This window comes from Dipodomys spectabilis, unplaced genomic scaffold (genome assembly GCF_019054845.1).
Source record: "Dipodomys spectabilis isolate Male_0828 unplaced genomic scaffold, ASM1905484v1 ptg000197l, whole genome shotgun sequence".
NCBI lineage: Eukaryota > Metazoa > Chordata > Mammalia > Rodentia > Heteromyidae > Dipodomys > Dipodomys spectabilis.
Window position 1 is genome coordinate 4,887,334 of NW_024870874.1, and position 21,110 is coordinate 4,908,443.

Here is a 21,110-nt window from a genome sequence, read left to right on the forward strand (position 1 = left end):
TCACAATAGTATTACAAAAGAAAGGGAAGAGAGGATACATTTAAAAAGCAAATGAAAAAGAACTCAATGGAAGTCTATTGCGCTACCTGTTGATGAGCATGTGAGAGAGTCATTAATATGCGGATCATTGACATGATAGGCCATAATGACTCCTCCAGGGACGTATCACTCTATTGTGTCAGAGAACTAGTTAGGGATTCATTAATGTGAAAGGCTTGTGACTTCTTAATATGCAAATTACCAATGCAAAGCACTAAGACATACCTCACAAATGTCCACATTTTGTGATACACATTTTCTTTGCCAACCCCTCACCCACACCTTTTGTGAACTATTTTCTTTCTTCCCATCTTCTGTCACAGAAGATTGTTCCTCACAAAAGATCCCATACTCCTGTGGAATCCACTATTTCACATTAGAACACTAACTCCCCTTCAGCCTTTGTTTCTTTGATTTAAGGTTCATACATACAAACCACTTGAAGCATTTTGACTAAATCAGTCAAAATTTAGTACCAAATATGATTTTATATTTTTTTCCAGTGTCAAATTGGATTTTTGGCTCATGACAGAACAAAGTGAAAAAAGCACTCTTAAAAAATGAGATTCTGAAACATGAATAATAAAACTTGTAGACACTGATTTTGCATAATTTGGGTGAAGGGCAGATGGGGAAATAATGGTGTTGAAGGAAAAGTAAGAAGAAAGAAGACAAAGGTTCCAAAGCAGGATATAAGAAAAAAAGAGCAATTAAACTAGGTGAGAGCAACACTCTTTAAATGTGGAGCTGAATGTAAAGCATACAGCTTCCAACACATAGTAAGTAGTTACTGTTCTTATTATCATGTCAGCATTTTGCATTTATGCAAAAATAAGTTAAATCTCATCTTTCTAGTGGAAAAAAAATTTAACAGTGTGAAAGTGCCTTCTGTCTTTGAACTAATACACTATGAAAAACAGGGTCAAACTTTTTTCCTTACAGGAAAATTAGTTACAAAGACTAGCAAAGATATCCAGATCTTTTGAAGCTTGTCCATTTCCCCTGTTATACAAGATATGTTACAACATGACATCTGATCTGAGACTTTTATACACTGTTTATATTCATTTTCATGCTATAAGTCTAGCTAATTCAAAAATACAATACAATCTTTTACCATTATTTTTCTACTAAATCTTAGGACAGATCCTTAGTTCTCAACGGGTAGACTCTGTATGCCCTAATTTCTTGCAGTGAATCTACAAAGTCTATATTTATTTTCATAAAATATTCACTTATCCATAGAAAATTATTAATATAACTTTAAATTAGTCTTAAGTCTTCATTGGCTTGAGGGGATTTTACATAGATATTATTTAATTAAACACTTTGACTAGAAAACAATGTTATATTTAACCATAATAATATTTGCTGATTTGCCCAGGACCAAATCAAGCTCTGTGAAGGCATATTCATGCTGACATACATGAAGATCTTGGCCACAGGTTTTAAACAAGACAGTACAGGACTTTGTAACCAATACCATGAAAATCCACTTATAGTGGATTTCAAGGATTCAGTTTTCCTTCCAGAGATGATGCTAACTCAAAGTAATAATGGATAAAATTGGATAAAAACTTAATACATGCTAGACATTAGGCTAGGAGGTAAACCACTAGCACAGATTGAGACTGCAAAAACAGCATAATATTGTTACAGACAAAATCCAGAGACAAGTTTACAATTAGGAATTCTTTGACTCTCCATTTGAGACTCTCTTTCTTTCTCTCTCTTTCTCTCTATCCCTTCCCCCCTCTGTATATCATCTATCACCAACCTTTATCTATTATATCTATCATATCACATCATACCATACCAATCATCTATATCATCTATCTCTTCTCGAGAGCAGTGTTATTCTGGAAGACCTGAAGGTAACCATTCTTTTAAAATGTCATCATCTAGAAGGGTAGAATCTTTCTCAGTGTCTATAGAAAAATAAAATTCTTATTGGCAGGGCACCAGTGGCTCATGCCTATAATTCTAGCTACTCAGGAGGCTGAGATCTGAGGATCAGGGCTCAAAGCCAGAGCAGGCAGAAAAGTTCTCCTGAGACTCTCATCTCCAATTAACCACTCGAAAACCAGAAGTAGTGTTGTGGTTCAAAGTGGTAGAAAGCTAGCCTTGAGCAACGAGCTTAGGGACAGCACCCAGGCCCTGAGTTTAAGCTCCACAACTGACAAAAAAATCTTAACTTTGATAATTGTCAGACAACAGACACATATAAATTATGTTATCAATACTTCATGATTTGTTTTACTTTCCTAACTGTATTAAGCTCTTGCTTGCAACTTTCCAATTCTGTACTCTGTTGACATGTCTAGTCATCTCTGCACAAACCCACACTGACTGTTGTTCACATTGGACCTTCATCCCTGTCATGATAGTGAATTGCTGATCAAAATCTGTCCTTCAAGAATACTCTCTACGTCTGGGAAGGTAGCTCAGTGGTAGAGTGCTTGCATTGTATGCATGAAGCTCTGGGTTCGATTCCTCAGTACCACATAAGCAGAAAAAGCTGGAAACGGTGCTGTGGCTCAAGTGGTAGAGCACTAGCTTTGAGCTGAAGAGCTGAGGGACAGCACGCAGGCCCAGAGTTCAGGCCTCACGAAGGACCAAAAACCAAAAAAAAAAAAAGAACACTCTCTAGAAGCTTACTTTACTTCATATGGAAATTAACTTTACTGTGCTATGTGATGCTTCCTTTTCCTCAAAAGAATGATTTCCTTTTCTTCAACCCATCACAGAGGAAAAATGACTTCAATAAATACTTAACAAAGCTTATTCTTTTCTCAATAAGCCATAATATTGTACATAGTGTTTTTCAAAAGTATTATTCACATTTTCAAAAGTATTATTTCATTTAGATTTGCTATTTTTCAGTTTCTTAAATATCATTTTTTGTGGGAATTGTAATTAAACAAATTTTAATAGTTTCAAAATTATCATTCAACTTACCTGTGTTTATACCCTTTGTTTCCTCTGGTTTCCAAATATTCCCATGCACATAAGAATCATCTGGAGGCTTTAAATGATACCTATGCCTGGAAATTACCTCACACTACCTAAATTGTTGTAGGACCTGAGTTTGAGTGCTCTATTTTTCTCTTTTTCCTATTTCTCATCTGAGAAGTACTAATTTACTTGTAATTATCTTACTTATTATTTATGTTACTTATTACTTATATCTTACTGTATAAAGGCAAGACTAAGATGAAATTAATTCTTTCAGTAAGCCAGGTGCCAGTGGCTCACCCCTGTAATGCCAGCTACTCAGGAGGCTGAGATCTGAGCACTGTGGATCCAAGCCAGCCCAGTTAGGAAAGTGTCTGACACTCTTATCTACAATTAATTACCAAAAAGCCAGAAGTGAAGCTGTGGTTCAAGGGATAAAGCACTAGCTTTGAGCAAAAATTAAAAAAAAAAATCTTATAATGGTTTAAATGAAAGTTCATTGATGATGATGATGATGATAGTTTAATATGTTTGTATTGTAACATATGTGATAGAATATTTCATCGAAACATTCCGTAGCCACATGTATCTTAATCTTTTCTTTTTTTCCTGATTTGGTAAATAAAGGAAGACACTTGAAGAGTTATACTAGCTGTGTTTCAGAGTCAGAATTTTTCAATGGTTACCTTGATTTCTATGTGTTGACTTTGTGGAAATATTTTTCCTCACAAGTATCGATTTACATAAATGTATCCCATATGTAGACAGTGCTCCCACTCTATTTTCAAGGTATTCCGGACATTTTGAAAATAATGGACACATTAGTACTTTATAAAGATATGTCAGAGCTGCAATTTCTTCTTTGATTAGAAAACTCCAAGAACTCCACTTTCACATAAATAAAATTAGTAATGAGGTCTTTAATGGAAAATGTAGATTGATATGATGACCTGAGTGATTGCACTTCTGGAAAATGACCAGAGGAAAGAAGAAAAAGATCCCAAACAATGCTGATGTCAGAGACAAATCAATCAGTTATTTTCCTGTCGGTCATGCCTATAATCACAGCGACTCAGGAGACAGATCTTAGGGTCCTGGTTCAAAGACAACCAGGGAAGATAAACCAAAGTGACTCAACTCCAATTAATGGGAAAAGTCTGGAAGTAAACATGTGGCTCAAGTGGTAGAGAACCATCCATAAGCAAAAATTCCCAGCAAGAGTGTGAAGACAGGTCCCAGTAGTAGTACACACTGGAAAATGGGGAGAGAGTGGAGGGGGAGAAGAAGAAGGAGGAGGAAGAGGAAGAAGAGGAGGTGAAGAGGAAGGGAGAAGAGGAAGAGAGGAAAGGAAGAAGAAGAGGTAGAAAATGGAAGTAATTATTGGGTCAAGTATTTCCCCAGAAATTGAAAAAATAAAAAATAGCCCCTATAATCATATCAATATAATTTTGGAAAAATCCTAAATAATACATTTCCTCAGAGATTATAATTTGCCATACACAGATAGAGTTTACTGTATGGTAATGTGCAGTCAGTAGCTAATCCTCCTCAGAATGTTTTTAGGGTCTTAATGAGGTTTCAACTCAGGGGCTCATGCTTGCCAGGAAAGCATTCTACTACTGAAGCCACAACTCCAGTATTTCAGAAATGCTTATTTGAACCATACCAAAAAAATATTCAAACAAGAAAACTATCCACATTTGCACATAGAAAGGCATTGATATATTTATTCATGAGGAGAAGGGGGGAAATCCCTGTTTGGAACTGCCTAGGACATTTTGACTAAGCAGAAAGTCCTGTGATAAATGTTAATTTCTTTTCATGTAAATAAGTTGTATTAGACATAGTAGTATCAAATAGCAACTCTTTCATTTAAGCACACCTTTTTTGCCGGCTGCTGGTGGCTCATGCATGTAATCCTAGCTACTCAGGAGGCTGAGATCTGAGGATCACAGTTCAAAGCCAACCCGGGCAGGAAAGTCAATGAGACTCTTATCTCCAATTAACCACCAGAAAACCACGCTCACCTTGAGCTGAAGAGCTGAGGGACAGCGCCCAAGCCCAGAGTTCAAGTCCCAAGACCGACAAAAATAAGAAAAGAAAACCTTTTTTATTTGTATGCTATAAACAACTAGTACCATAAGAAAGTCTTGCCAGAAACATTAGAAACTTAAAGAAAGCATACTAAAGTGATAGGAGGTAAAAAGTAAGTCCCATGGTGCAACTGAAACAACCATAGAAGCAGGGTTCCTATTTGTTTACAAATCTAAGCAAATGCCAAGAATGTTTGAGCAATTGTCATTGTTTACAAACTTAATATGGTCTACCAAAATAAGTTTAGAATGATATGTTACTAATACTGAAAATACAAAATATGCACCAAAATATAAACTATCTGAGGAATGTTTTTATTGTATTGCACACACACACACACACACACACACACACACACGCGCGCGCGCGCGCGCGAGATGAATTTAAATAGAAGGTAACAGGTACATATAGATGTATGTGATAATATTTCTTTTTGATTGGTCATGGGGCTTGAACTCTGGGCCTGGGCACTGTCCCTCAGCTCTTCAACTCAAAGCTAGCACTCTACCACTTGAGCTACAGCACCACTTCTGGTTTTCTGAGTGGCTTATTGGAGTGAAGAGTTTCACGGACTTTCCTGCCCAGGCTGGCTTCAAACCGCCGTCCTCAGATCTCAGCCTCCTGAACAGCTAGGATTACAGGCATGAGCCACCGGTGTCCGGCATAGAAGTATGTGATAATGTGTTCTTCATAGGAAAGCTGATACATCAAAGCTGAACTGAGTGAAGATGGACAGTTTTTCCAGCTCATATGTATTTAATTTCCTAAATAGCCAACTAGGTTGGCTGTCCAGTCTTCTGCATATGTTCACTGATTAGAACAGTAACATCTGCTTAGAGTTACATACAAAAACACACAGAGTGAAGAAGTATTTCATATATCTAAAGGACTTCTGCTTGTGGACACAATGTCAACCTTTTATACAAAAAGGATATACTTAATCCAATTTAAATTTCATCTTGGTATATATTGCATTTGATTTTTACAAACATTCACAATTTCTCTTCAACATCTTACTCCTATAATGACATTCTTGGATGGAATTTCATTTAAAATTAGATATCTAGAAATAGTATAACTATTATTCTAAATTATTATCTGTCTAATGAGTCTGCAAGAATTCTAATATAGAAAAGTTTATTTTTCTCTAGTAGATTGAAGAACAAATTAAATGATTTTCTAAAGTACTTTAATTTTCTAATTTTGTAAAGCCAAGGATCTTTGCCTTCTGTTGCTTCTCAGATACTCAGAACTCAAACTTAAGTGCCAGATTAGGAGAGCTTGCTTCTGAACCAGGGTACTATTAACCTGCTGGCTGACCCTAACCCTTCTGAATGGCATTACGAGGTCCTTGTAATGGTAACGTTTTTCATCCTCTTTGAGAATCTAGTTAATAATGTATTATTTTTGTTTTCTCTGATTTCTACATTGCATTATAAACTCAAACCTTAGCAAAAACAACTTATCATTGAGGTAATTTGACATGGGCAATAGAAATCAAGACAAACCATAGACTGGTGGCTCATGCCTGTAATCCTAGCTTCCCAGTAGACTGAGATCTGTGGATGGTGGGTCAAAGCCAACCTGAACAGGAATATCCACAAACCTCTTATCTCCAATTAACTACCAAAAAATAGCTGGAAATGGAAGTATGGCTCACCTTGATCACAAAAGCTCAGGGACAGCAACCAGGCCCTTAGTTCAAGCCCTAGCAACGGCACAGGAAAAAAATTACAGAATCTTTGTAATTCTGCTTAACTTCACAGTATAAAGATAGGGATTTCAACGTGTAACTCAAATGAAAATTAGAGTAAATGAAAGGCTAGATTAAAGACACAACAGTGTAAATGACTACTTTAAAGACAAAAAATTTCCTTAAGGAAAACATTACTGAATAAAATTATCTTCCCAGAAGATATAACAATTTAACTTGGATTATTAGAATAATTCTAATTAGGTAGCCTCTTGCACAATGTGATCTAATGAAAATTGTTCAGAAATTAAGCACTAGGGAGAAGAGATGTAGCTTAATGGTAGCATAATTATCTAAAATTTTGTACAAAGCCCTGGTTTCAACTACTAGAAACACACATACACACACAGAAATGGTGTTAAAATTGCAAATAGTAATTATACTTACTTACACTAAGCATAATAATTTTGTGTACTCACTTAAGAATATACATAAAGTATATAATATTTTTGCTATACCTGAATGTGATGTTTCTATTGGTTAGAACTTACAAAATTATATCATAATTATTAATTATAAATTTTCATTTTCAAAGCAGGTATCAGTACAATATTCTTTATGAGCATTATTTTCTTGTATCTTGTGAAGTTTAAATTTACCTAAGGGACTCTTTGTGATGTATTATTTGATGAAGACATTCACTATAATTTTTAAGAATGAAAGTAAGTTTGATGCTTTTCTTATTGGTTTAGGGTCAACAGTTAACATTGTATTTTAGCTTAATTCTGAAAGCAAATCAGAAGGCCACCATCAATATTCCTATTCTCTCTATGGATTAGGAAATGTTTTCAGGTAATTGGGAAAAATACCTTTCACTAATAATTAGGATTTACAAACACAAAAGGATGAGAATTAGCTTGATCTTTCATACTATAGCAAAATTCAAAAGAGGTAAATAAAACTCAAATCCATCATTCACATATGACAACTATTATCTCATGATATTTGATATGATATTTGAGTTCTATTTATAGTCATAACTTCTATATCACTACCATACAACAGACAGCTTATTTTTACAGTAACTTGAGCAGGAGAGAATATAAAAATTTCCTGACAGGTTTCTTGAATGTACAATTGATATCTGTCACCAAACGGTATAGAAAAACAAGTCTGAAAACACAAGTAATTTATTTATATTTTTATCATAAAATCCTTAAACAGCAGGATGGATGAATAAACATTCAAAACCAGTGTTAATTATCTAATGGATAATGACAACCTAGTTAATTTAATGTTATCACTAACAGAACAGAAACCTAAAAGATATTCATGAGTTAAAGATTGAGAAGCTTTCTCTTTTCTCAAATAGTGTTAGCTACAGAGGGAGCTTTAAAACAGAAGAATGACCAAGATGTAATGGTGCATAATATAATTTCTCAGAGGAACAGAATTATATAAACTTCAACTTCATGTTCTATTAGTACCATAGGAAAGGATGAGACAGTGAATTGTGCATAGCCAACTGTTTTTTTTTGGTCCAAAAGAACCATCTTAAACAGAAATACCTTAAGAAAAACATGCTACACTTTATTTAAAAGCCATACCTCATGCCCAATTTATGGACAGGTAATGTTCCAAAGTTATTTGAAATCTTTAAATTGCTGGAACTTGAAAATTGTGTTTCCCTCTAGAAGCATAAACATATGTTTCCCTAGTTAGTGCTCAACAGTTTATTGAACATGACTAATTTTGAAACTATTTATATTAGCCTGGTTCCTGGCAGCTAGAATGTGAATGAGGAAAGAAGACATGTCTCCATTAAGCGTAGGCATAGGACTAGCCATATACAAGATGACGGAATGCAGAATGCATCCTCACCACCACTGATACTACCATTTGGAATATCTACAAAACCTTAGTCCCTTGGATAGATGGACATGTGCATTAGTTACTGTATTCTTCATTGATATTCTGCCAAACAAATTATTATTCCTATTTTATATCTGAAAAAATGGACACACAATATAATTTATCCAAGCTTAAAACAGTAAAGTCCCAAGTTTTCTTACTTTAAAATATAGTTGTCATTGTGCTTCAGTGTTTGTGGAATCAAGCAGCACAATTCAGAGACCTACTTCAGAAACAAGGAGACCCAGTATTTCAATGGAGCTATACCTATGTGTTCAAATCTTCCTTCTAACTTAGCATATTCTGTGCTTTAAAATTACTCATTTATACTGTCTCAGAACAAGTGAACTCAATAGATTTAAGGTAGAGACAATCAGTGCCATTCTTAGATTTTTGTATGTATATGTAGGTATGTAAGTGTGTATATACTTCATACATATGTGAGTATACATATATATGTATTTGTTTTCATATGTACACACATATATTCACACATATGTATTGCATACCCATCCATAAATATCTTTCAGACAAAGTTACAAAATAAGGTATCAGATTATAGAGCATCTTTGAGTCTCACAAGACACTGGGCAATCAGGTCCACCTGCAGTGTGTCTGAAATCATCTCCCCTATTCTGTTCTCCTGGAGACTGGGGTAAAAACTTGGAAGAGATACAAGAATCACAGCTAGAAGAATTACAGAAACATAAAAATCTACCTTAGTCCACTACACAATGGTGCCATCATTTTTTTTTCTGGAGTAGATTGCCTCAGAGTTCTTGGGCTCTTCCCTACATTTACAGATTCCAGCTGGGAAGTTAGGCTCCCAGAGATCTCCAAGCAACTACTTGATGTGTGGAATCCTTAATAGCTCCTTTCAACTAGAAGGCTGGAGAATTCCTGAATGATGAGAACTTCTTGCTCTTCTTCTCTCTTACCAATTCCATACTACTCTAATGGTAGCTTAAGCTTTATGAGGGTTTGGGTTTCTACAAAATCAGGAAGTCTTGGAGCCCTGGTGCCTGTCCAAGAAATGAAGCTGGCAGCTTCTATCACCTTCTTGATGGGTCTGTGCAGCTGTGTTTTATGTTTCCATGTGGCTTTGCCAGAGGTCCTCCCCTCAAACAGACCCAGCTTCTACAATTAGCATGGACTCAAAGTGAGTTAGTTATGGAATACCTAAGGTCCCAGAGGCCTTGTGGAACTATTTACACCTCTTTGGACTATTTCCAGGACCCCAGATTATGCTGCATGTGTAAATTAAGGAAGTCTTACAGCCTAATGGCTCTGACTATAACACACACCATGGCCATGCTTTTTGCCCCATTTTCCAGTGCTTTTCTTGGACTCATTTAGACAGTTTTACTGTCCTGAAAGATAAACTATCTGAATTTCTAAAATCTTGGTTTAGGGAGAAAAATGCCTTTCCTCTTCTTGAATATACCTGGTTCTATTTTTCAAATATATAAAAACTTGAAGACAAATCAATTTTTTTCCCTTGGCATTCAAGTCATTTAGGGCTTTATTTGTTTTCACCTGGCCAAGTAATAAATACCATCCAACACCTATAGCATGCTGAATCTTTACGTACAGTAATAAATCGGTTTCACTTAATAAAATACAAAGCCAGATGAAGTCAACTTGTGTTCTCATCCTGAATAGAGAGCACACATTTAACAGGTGATGAGGAAAATGCACACTCTCCTGGCCAGCACCCAGAGTCAGTTATAGAATGTGCATTTTTAAAAAATCGGAAAGGTAAATAGTAATAAGTTATTCTTCAGTGGTTTCTATTCCATATCCAGAGAATCTGGGCATGGCTTTGCAGATCTTTGTCTTGCTTGCATTTCTGCCCCAGTAGGACTTTTTTGTTTCTCATTGTCCTCACAGTCTGGCCAGTGTTTCAGCCACATTTCTTAGGTTCTATTCCCACATAACACTGGACCCAACACATAGGACCTTAAGAAACCTTTGTTGAATTTGTTCTGGAATGTGGAGAATGAAATCCATAATGTCTGGAGAAATAATGAACATGTCAAAGAATCAAATTTGTTAGCTGTGAAAGATTTGAAATTTATGATAACAATTTGAATAACTTTATTAATGAGTGCATATGTGCCCAAAACTCTATAAGAAACTTTAAAGACTATCTCATCTTGTTTCAGTTACACATCACAAGATCTGGTATCATGACATTCTTATATTCCAGTGGAATAAACTGAGGATCTGAGAAGAAAAGTAAGATGTCCACCGCCTGAAATTATTATATATATATTTTACTTAGATTAATATACATGTAATTTGATGCCAAAAGTTAATCCCTCTTGTACCCCCATCAAGTCCAGTCCTTCATTTTGGACACATTAAAGACATAAATTTTAGCAATTTTTAAATTATTTCCATATTTAAGATGCACCAAATATTTGAGTACTCTCATTTCAAGAAAATTTACAATTTATTTTAAATTATTTATTAAAATCTTACAACCAACCAAAGAAATGGGGGAGCTCTTTCCAAAACCAAGTATTTAGAAGCTCTAAAAGGAAGGTAGAAAATGATTTTTATAACTATAAAATACATTTTTATTTTGAGCTGTTATTATACTTTTTTAATTGGAAACATAATAACCAAAAGTTAGTGTATTCTTGATGGAAAAGGTTTAAAAAAAATGTGGCTAGGAACTGGTGGCTCATACCTAAAATGCTAGCTATTCAAGAAGCTCAGATATGAGGATCAAGGCTCAAAGTCAGCCTGATCAGAGAAATCTTGGAGAGTCATATCGCCAATTAACAGCAAAAAAACAGAAGTGGAGCTGTACTTCAAGTGGTAGTATACCAGCCCTGAACCAAAAAAAAAAAAAAAAACCTAAGAGAAAGTATGAGGCTATGAGTTCAAGTCTTTGTAAAGACAAATTAATAAATAGACAAATAAAGAAACAGATAAATGTGTTGATTTTGAAAAAAGTAAAGTTTTTAAAAAAAACTTACTAGAGTTTTTTGATGTGTTTTTTAGTGTTAGGGATCTAACACAGAGCCACATATATGGTGAGCAAGAGATCTACCATTGAGCTATTAGCAAGTATCTAAGATATTCCTAGAGTTAATAGTGTCTTTTCTGTAATAGGTTAGCATTTGCTGATAACTTTCCATGTACTATATACTACGTTGAACGTTTATATGTGTTACCTGATGGAGATCACAAAGAAATTCATATGAGATTGTTTTAGAAATAATATTATTCATATTTTTCATACTATTATTATTATTAATCAGATTTAATTTGTCCAAGTTTACTGAAGAGGCTATAATATATCTGAGACCAAAACATATTTGTTTAGCTATAAATCTGTAATTTTAGTTTTGGGAGTACTCTTCTTTATCTCATTTAAAACTCATTCATGTATATACATTTTATGTGACATATATCAGTGTTGTTTCCTGATAAGCAATCTTCATTGCTAGCAGATATCCCAGTGCTGCATGTGATAGTAAACACCAAACTAGTGTCTCAACTACCCATGCATGCCCTTCAATGAAATTTGATAGCTTTGGGTTATTCTCAGTCACACGCCTATGAGTTTCAAGCTCTATTTTCTCCTCCACCTAGATATTTATTTCTGTCCAAAATGGACAGATTAACAAGCATCAAAAGGAAATAGACAAGCCATCCAATGTGAAGATTTGCCAACTCTAACCTGAGAAAAATCTCCCTAGAGAAAATACAATGCCTGGATAGATGATTAGCATAACAGAAATCCTACCTCACTGAATGAGTTCCCACAGTTCATTCTGTACTTATTAGAAAGGATTATTGACACTTTCAGAAGATACAATCTCAGGGACCCCAATAACAAATTAAATTTGGTATTAAGGGTAATTGAAGTTAGATGTTTCTAGGTGCATAAGGATAGCCTAATTTTCATTTTAACTGTGAGTTACATTGCATACTATTATTAGTTGACTTGCATATAAAGCAAATTTCACATGCATTTCTGTGCTGTTTTCAATTTTATGAAATAAATTATCTTTGAATCAAGCTATACAGGAAGTGTGGAAGTGACCCCCAACAGACTTTAGATTCTGTAACTATTTGGAGGGGGAGAAGGGATAATTCAGAAACTATAAATTTTTATCAAATAAGTATTAATTCATTCTTATCTTAGCCAAATACACTTTTATAAAACAATATTAATAAGCTGTGTTATTTTCTCTAACTAAATTCTTCCCAATGAAATCCAACTGCAATATTCATTTAGAAATTTGATAATACTCTCTTGTGTGAGCTTTAGGAATATTGGAAAGTGCATTGCATATAAATTATATCATGGAAAAGCTGTATAAATATTCTATTATGGCACATGCTGTTCTAAGGATCTGTCAGGATTTCCTTTATACACTCCATTTTGAGTGGTATATAAATCAGATGTAAAAATTCACGTTGGACTGAAACTTAGCACAAAAAGCCTCCTCGAGAGGCAAAAGCTTTTTTTTTTCTCAAATGTGGTTTGAATTATGATGGTCATTTTTAAGTTATAGAAGTACAGAAAATGTATTTGTGGTTTTGAAGGAGAGAGATTTTTTCCATTTTTATAACTCATTAGGAAACTTTACAGGCCTTTAGACCATTTTGTGGTTTCGTTCATCTCAGATTTTTCCCAAAAGCAATATTAAAACTTGAATGGTGTCCCGCTGTGAATTCAATGAATACCACTCTCAATACAAATGTGTGTGTGTGTGGACATATAGTTATAGATACCTTCAAACAGAAGTTCCAGTAATATCAAGGCTGAGGTAAAAGATTAGGCCTATCAGTTACCCATGCTTGCTCTTCATATTAGGTCAAATTTGGTCTCTGAAAGGAATCCTCTATCTAAACACCAGTTCATATATTGCCTGTGATTGTGAAGCTGCATTCTTAACATGCAGAAAAATCCAGACAACTATACTGCTTATTTTATGAACTCTTCAACAAAAAAATCTTTACCTTTCTTAAGTTTGGTTTTCTCTATAATGTAGAGCAAGTTACTGCATTCTTAATAGATATTTACTCACAACTCACTCATGCATGATTAGTATATTCATGGTCACATTTAGAAATTATTTTGCATTACATTGAATTATTTTTTCTGTGAGGCTAATTTATTACTAACTTCATAAACAACATTACTAACTTCATAAACATAAACTATTATTCTAGTTTAGGTGGAGATTTTGTTTATATTACTTTTTAAGAAAGTTAGACTTGAATTTAGAAAGCTGGCAATTCACAAAGTTGATTAAACTATTCTTTCAAATATCTTAAAAGAGAACTAAAATAGAAATATTTTAATTGAATTTATTTTAATTGAATTTGAATTGCTCAATTCCTCACTGCATCTAGTTTGCTAACATAACAGAACAATATAATTTGGTACTTAATGTTTATTGTTTACATATGAAAACATGAAATGTTTTCTCAATAAGTCAGAACTTATTTTTAAATGGAATCTGCTTGTACTGATTCTTAATACAGTTCCTTCATCATATCACATTATTTTTGATTGGTAAAGCCTTTGGATTTAGGGACAATTAGAATGGATCACTCAGATATATCTGATATTTGCCTGTGGCTGCAGGAACATTTCGGACTTTGTTTTTAAGACAGTGTAAGCAATAGAAAGAGCCTAATCCTCAATATTTATCTACTAATCTAATCTACTAATCTAATATCTTGGTAATTAGCAAGTTCTGCATTAGAAATAGATCTGAATAATACCAGTTGTTTTGAGGGGTAGGGGTTGTTTTTAATCTTCTTCTGTGTTGTTTTCTTTGGTTTTCAGATTAACCCAGCAGGGGTAATGAGCACATCCCCAAACACTAATATCTGTAGATATCTATAGCTAAATACTTTATTTCTTTGTGAATCACATTTTTATTCTGCTCTATTTACTTTTAGTGAATGATTCAAATTCATGTTGGATAATGCTATATTTTATTGTAATTATAAAGTGTTGCATGCCAATTATACACCACTCATATGCAACTTTCTATTATTTTATCAATATATTCACACGTCTTATAATTTAACTTAACACAGATCACTTCAATCATTCTTGTATGACTGATGCCATCAGTCATTAAAATGCTTTCTGTAGTATTGGGGAGAATCTACACATTTCTGAGTTCTAGTCACATATTGAAATATAGTTTTACATTAATAAAATAGGTTTCTAAGTAAATGACAGATATTTAGAGAGAACTGAAAATAGAGTTTAAAATAATGAGTAGCTTTACACAGCAGACACCTAGACTGCATGACTTGAAATTAAGTTGTCTATAACTAATTAGGCAAGTAATACCCACATTGTAGTCACACACAACCCTTCCACTCACCTACAACATTATCCCACTGTTTTCCTCACATTTGGAGAAGAAATGTCTCAGTGCTACTATTTGCACAGAAGAGACCTGGAAGCCTGGCTCATTTGTTCCTTGCATAGGCAGCAGTACATTTTCAAACACGAGAAACAGTATTTTTTTAATTTTCATAATTAAAAATAAAGAATGTAAGATATATCCTCACCTTGGTTTTACCTTTAAGCATCCTTTAATCTGTCTACTAGGAACTTCTTCCCAAGGCTTTACAGGCTCTGGCTCTTGCTTTTTCTTTTGACAAACTAATATATAATTTGTGCCATTATTATTTGACCAAAATGTACCAATAGAAGTTTCATAGCGAATACAAAATTCAACTTTAATGCCATCTTTTTGATAAGGAGGAACCAACGTAATCTTAAAGGAGAACTGGTCAGTTTCACCATCACACGAATTAGGAACATATTCTGCTAAAATGTCATAATGAGTCTGCCAGTCATCCAAGGACATTCTCACATACACTAACTTCTCAAAAGATATATTCAAAACACGAATAATGCCCTTCATACTTGTAGAGCCAGGAAGATACTCGGTCGACTCTAATATTGCTTTCTGTATTTGAAGTTGTTTTATAAGCTCGTCCTTGGAAGAAGGCAAATCAAATAGTGGAGATAAAATATATTCTTCGGTGTGGAAAATATCCTTCTTTAAGTCAAAATCAGTGGAAACACTTGGTACTTCCCAGCTGTCAAATTCTTTAACTGAGACAAGATTGAATCCAAAGTTGTCAGCGAATGAAACTCTCCGAGAACCTGAAGTTGGGGTGTCCAGGCATATGTCTTCAGATGATCCAGAGCCTCGCCTGCTTGGTTGAGGGGAGAAGCCAGGTTTGAAGGTAATTTTAACTTCTTCATCTTCACAAAGAGAAACAGATAAATTTGGAACTTCTAAAAAATTATCTTTGCTAATCTGACTAGGTGCTTCAGTAGGCTCCATTGGACTCTCTGACAGCAAATAAGAGAGAACTGTACAACTAGTAGGGGCTGATATTTGAGATAGTGAAGCTTAAAATAAGTGTAATGTTACAGTTGACATTGCAAAAAGGAGTCAGCTCTATAAATAGGCCCATAGGCCTGTAAACTATGCTAGCCTGCTTCCAAAGGCCTTTAATATGATAGTGTCCATGCTACTGGCATCGTACGTTTCAGATTCAGCTCTCATTTTTAGCATTTCATTTGCCTATGAGTTAACTTCCAAAGAGAACTTCTACAATTATGTTCTGCCGCTAGACATTTTGAAACCTTAAAATCAAAGTATTTTAAGCAGTCGTTACTGAAATTAAAAACTTAGGCCATAAGAAAATAAAATCATAAAACAATACTGAATATGCAGTTTCTGTTAAATCAATTCAGAGATCAAACATGGTCAGAGAGGAGATAATAACATTCATAGTCTTAGAGAGATCCAGAGCCTGCTGATAACTGTAGTTAGAATTATCAGATTCTCATTGTAAAGGTTTTACAGCAGAAGAGCTAAGAGCAGACTGTATGTTCTGAGGGAAAAAGTGTGATTTAGATGAAGAAGGTTCCATCTGAATTAAACCACAAAAAGAAAGTACATTTTGTTCAGGTAGGAAAACTTAGTCTACTCAAAGAATGAATCATTGCTTTCATTTAAAGAATTAGTTTGATTTTTGTTGTTAGTGCTGCTGTTTGGGTTGGGGTTTGAAATAATGGACTCACACTTCCTAAGGCAGCACTGTACCCCTTGAATACTCCACCAGCCCTTTAAATGGTGCTTACTTTTAGAGATCATTGTTAATGCTCTTGCTAACCTGATCCATTGTCTTCCTATGTGTGCTTTCTCCTGTAGCTAAGGTGACAGGTGTGTGGCATTGCATTGTTTGAAATGGATTCTTGTGAACTTCTTGCCTGGCTGGTTCTGATTCCCATCATTTCTGCCTTCCTAGTACCTGGAATTTCAGTCTTGAGCCATTCCAACCAATAAGACCTTTTATTTTCTCATTAAGCTGTGGGAAAATACTTGTAAGTCATAAGTAGAAAGGTGAGACTAGCAAAGGAATAAAAAAATGTAACAACATATTCATCTTTAGCAAATTGTCATTTTATATGCATAAATAATATAGTTTTGATATCATGGCACATTTGAGTTAAATGTGAATTTTAAAGTGCGATCAAAGTATTTGGACTGGCAAAATGTTATGGATTTTTAAAAATTTTTTTGGATAAATAAGCCTAGCTTAGAAAATCAAATGTGGCCTTTTCAGGGTGGGGGTTCCTGGGGCTTGCAGTCAGGACCTGGGAGCCATCCCTGAGATTTTTTGCTCAAGGCTAACCATACCACTTTGAACAACAGCTCCATTTCCAGTTTCCTTGTGGCTAATTGGAAATGAATCTTGCAAACTTTCTTGCCTGAGCTGGCTTTGAACCACAATCTTCAGACCTGACTCCTGAATAGTATGAGCCACGAGAGCTCTGTGTGACCAAATGTTTTTGTTTTTGTTTTTGTTTTGCTAAGGTAGAACCCACTTTCTGGATGGAAGTTTCGTTAGAAAAACAAACTTCAAATCCATATATATTTTAACCCAGAAATATATCAACCAGAAAATTCTTTTGTCAATATGGAAAAAGATGCAAAAATAAATGCAGATACATGTTCATAAGAGAATTGTTTATTTTAAATCTTTTAAAATGTTCATTAATTGAAACTGGATAAATACCATCAGAAAGCCTTTCAGTCACTAAACGGACAAAATAGCACTTTGTGTACTAGTATTAATAGATTACTAAAATCAATAACTGAAGTTAGAAAAAAAGATGTGCCCAGATATGTGTATGCATGTAGAATTTCAAAAAACTGAAACAAATTCTTAAAATGATTTACATCTACCAAAAAGAATTAACGTTTGCAAGGAAAGGAGGTTCTAATTTATTATTCGTCATAATCTTCTGTAGTTTTTGAAACAGGGACATGGTATTTGTCCAAAATACCTATAAAATGAACAATATTAAATTAGAAAATATGAAGTACAAAGACCATAATGGTCTCATTTCTTTCAAGTGACAACTATAATTTATTGAATAATTTGAGTTGAATAAAATGGTGGATGAAGAAATTATTTTCCAAAAAATGCTCAGCAAAAAATGGATAGTACTAGGCATCATAGGACATTTTTTAAGCTTTACCTCATCCATATAGCTAGGTTAGGTAGTGACATGAATTGTCCGAGAATGATTATCACTTTCAAACTTGATGACCAGAATAGCTAACATATCAAGTGTACATTATTATGTGAAGGAATTTGGCAACAAAATACAACAAAATATTCTGAAATGAATAAAAGATTCCATATATAATTTAGCAATTCAATGATTTAGAGAGATGAAGATTCTTGGTTCTACATCCTGGTCATCTGTTGGATAAGCGTTCAAAATGTTAGATTTTCTAACCTCAATTTTCTTAATTGTTACAAAACAAAGTTAAGCAATAAGATGCTTGTTTAATGATTGGCACAAAACATATCATAACAGTAGAACTCTTAATTCTTAGGTAGATGAGAGGGTGATTTCTATTATATTAATAGATATTTTATATAGATGCTAGAAAAAATTATAAAAATATTAGAAATTGCTTTTATTTTATAACTTTCTCCTTTTGGTAAGACCATAAGACTATAAGCACAAGCAAAACATAAACTCTCTCTTAGAAAATGTTCCTTATTTTTTGACGTAAGTTTTTCCCTTTGTAATGTGTCTCTTTTTACAGAGTACTGCTCTTGGATTTGTCATATCTGCCTTGCTTAGGGAGCTTAAAACCTTTGCACAAAGGCAAAAGACAGTTGACATGTTTCCTCTAAGTTTACCATTCAGCTAGAATAAAATGCTTTCATTTTTTTCAAGCTCCTCCGACATATCAATCCTCCAGCTCTTTATATCATTTTGTTACTGGTCTATAAGCTTCTATCAGTTTTCTTATTTGCTTATTAACGAGCTGCCTGCAGATGGATTGTAGTATCACAAGTTATGTGTCTCTGAGCATGTAAAAAACAAACAGTACCATCTTTACTCTTCTGACTCCATATTTGTATTTAGTTAAAATTCACAATCCCTGCATATAATTCCCATAGGATAGGCCAATGTCCCATTATCTCCTAGCCATAACCATGTCTACCCCTAATTTCACTACAACTTTTGCCACAACATCTCATTTACTGCTTTTGGTAGAGTAAGGACTTGTTTGAACCGAGGTTCAAGTCTTGTTCCATTCCTATCCCCATTTTTTATATTAGTCAGTGGTTCTCAAAGGTACCTTTAATATGAAAGATAGACCAGTCAAGATCCCAGTAAATAGGACACAGATGGCATGCTCAAATAAGATAATTCCAAGAGGGTTTATTTACAAGAGTCTATTTATAAACTGTAAATATAGCAAAGCTACAAGGGCTAGTGTGCCAAACTGAAGCCAGTTGCATCAGAACTATAATCATCCTTCAATGGATAAGAAAGGGAAGTAATTAGCAGAACTTCAAAACAGAAAGTGCCATAAAGATTTTATTGGTTAAAGACCCGGTTAATGGACAAAGATGACCTTGGTAGGAGTGATTCAGAATCATAAATACACTGTATTCACTCTTCTCTCCTTTGATAGCTTAGCACTGGGCAGAGGGCAATGAACTTTTATAGTTCATTCAATAGAATGAACTATAGTAGTAGAAAGCAATGGGGGAAAGAAAAGAGAAAAAGAGTAGTGAGCAGATTTTGAAGAGAGAACAGAACATACCAGAGGTTAAACATGTAAACATAGATAACACATATATGTACTCATGTATCTTAAAATAGACGTGTTCCTTTTTGTATATCTTTTCGTTTCAGGACCAACTGAGTTTCTATGTCTCTTTTACTGTGCCTCCTTTTTTAATTTTAATTTCTATGCCTGGACCACAACAATGCCTAACACATTTATTTGTCAAGATTATTCAACTAGGTCATGTGTATTAGCAGTCATCAATAGTAAAGAATCTGTCCTACTCAGTAAAATGTATATATATATAATTATTATTATTATTATTATTATTATTATTATTATTACTAGTGAGATTGTGATGGTGGTGGTGGCATTGCTACACTTTCATTTCTGAGAGGTAAGACAGCTGTTGGATTGAAGAATACAGTATCTGAAGATGTATTGTCTAAACTTCAATCCTATTTATTAGTCAAATGCAATCTTGTAATCAATTAATCTTTCTGTGCTTCTATTTCTCCATCTGTCCAATGAAAATATTCATCTTCCTACTTAAATGATTTGTTTGAGTTAACATGAGCAAATGCATACAAAACTTTTAAAGATGGTTAAAATTTATACAGAAAGAGGGTAATTAAAAATCCAAACATCAATAGCTGGGCACCGGTGGCTCACGCCTGTAATCCTAGCTACTCAGGAGGCTGAGATCTGAGGATCGCCATCCAAAGCCAGCCCAGGCAGGAAAGTCCGTGAGACTCTTATTTCCAATAAACCACCACAAAACTGGAAGTGGTACTGTGGCTCAAGTGGTAGAGCACTCATCTTGAGCTGAAGAGTGCAGGGACAGCGCCCAAGCCCAGAGTTCAAGCTCCACAACCGACCAAAAAAAAAAAAAAAAAAATCCAAACTTCTGGAGGGGAGGGAGGAGATGGTAGGGTAAAAGCAAAGGAGGGGGTAATAATGCTCAATACTTACTCATGTAACTGTAACCCAATTGTACAGTATCTTTACAATAAAAAAAATTTAAAAGTCGAAACATCTGATAGAATCATTGTATATTTTGCTGCATTTTTATGAAAAATTCCATAAGAAAATAGTTTAATTTGTGCATAATTATATCCTTATACTTGCCATATGTGAAAATGAGTGAAATCAGAATGAATGACTTTAATACAAAGCTTCCTAGTATTTTATTTTCAGTATGTTTACTACTATTTCTACACTTTTGCACAGTAAAAAAGAAATCAACAATCATAATGCAACATCATAATATAACCTTTAACCTAGAAAACAATTATATTGTA

At 34.2% G+C, this 21,110-nt stretch overlaps 1 protein-coding gene across 1 annotated transcript in view; it reads right to left on the reverse strand.

The window, feature by feature from the left end:
• Ppp1r3a (protein phosphatase 1 regulatory subunit 3A) overlaps positions 1-16,041 on the reverse strand; it is a 33,020-nt gene extending 16,979 nt beyond the window's left edge. Inside the window, exon 1 of the mRNA XM_042696104.1 lies at positions 15,254-16,041. Within this exon, the coding sequence (XP_042552038.1) occupies positions 15,254-16,041 (788 nt within the window). The remainder of the gene's footprint in view (positions 1-15,253) is intronic.
• Between the last annotated feature and the right edge of the window lie 5,069 nt (positions 16,042-21,110).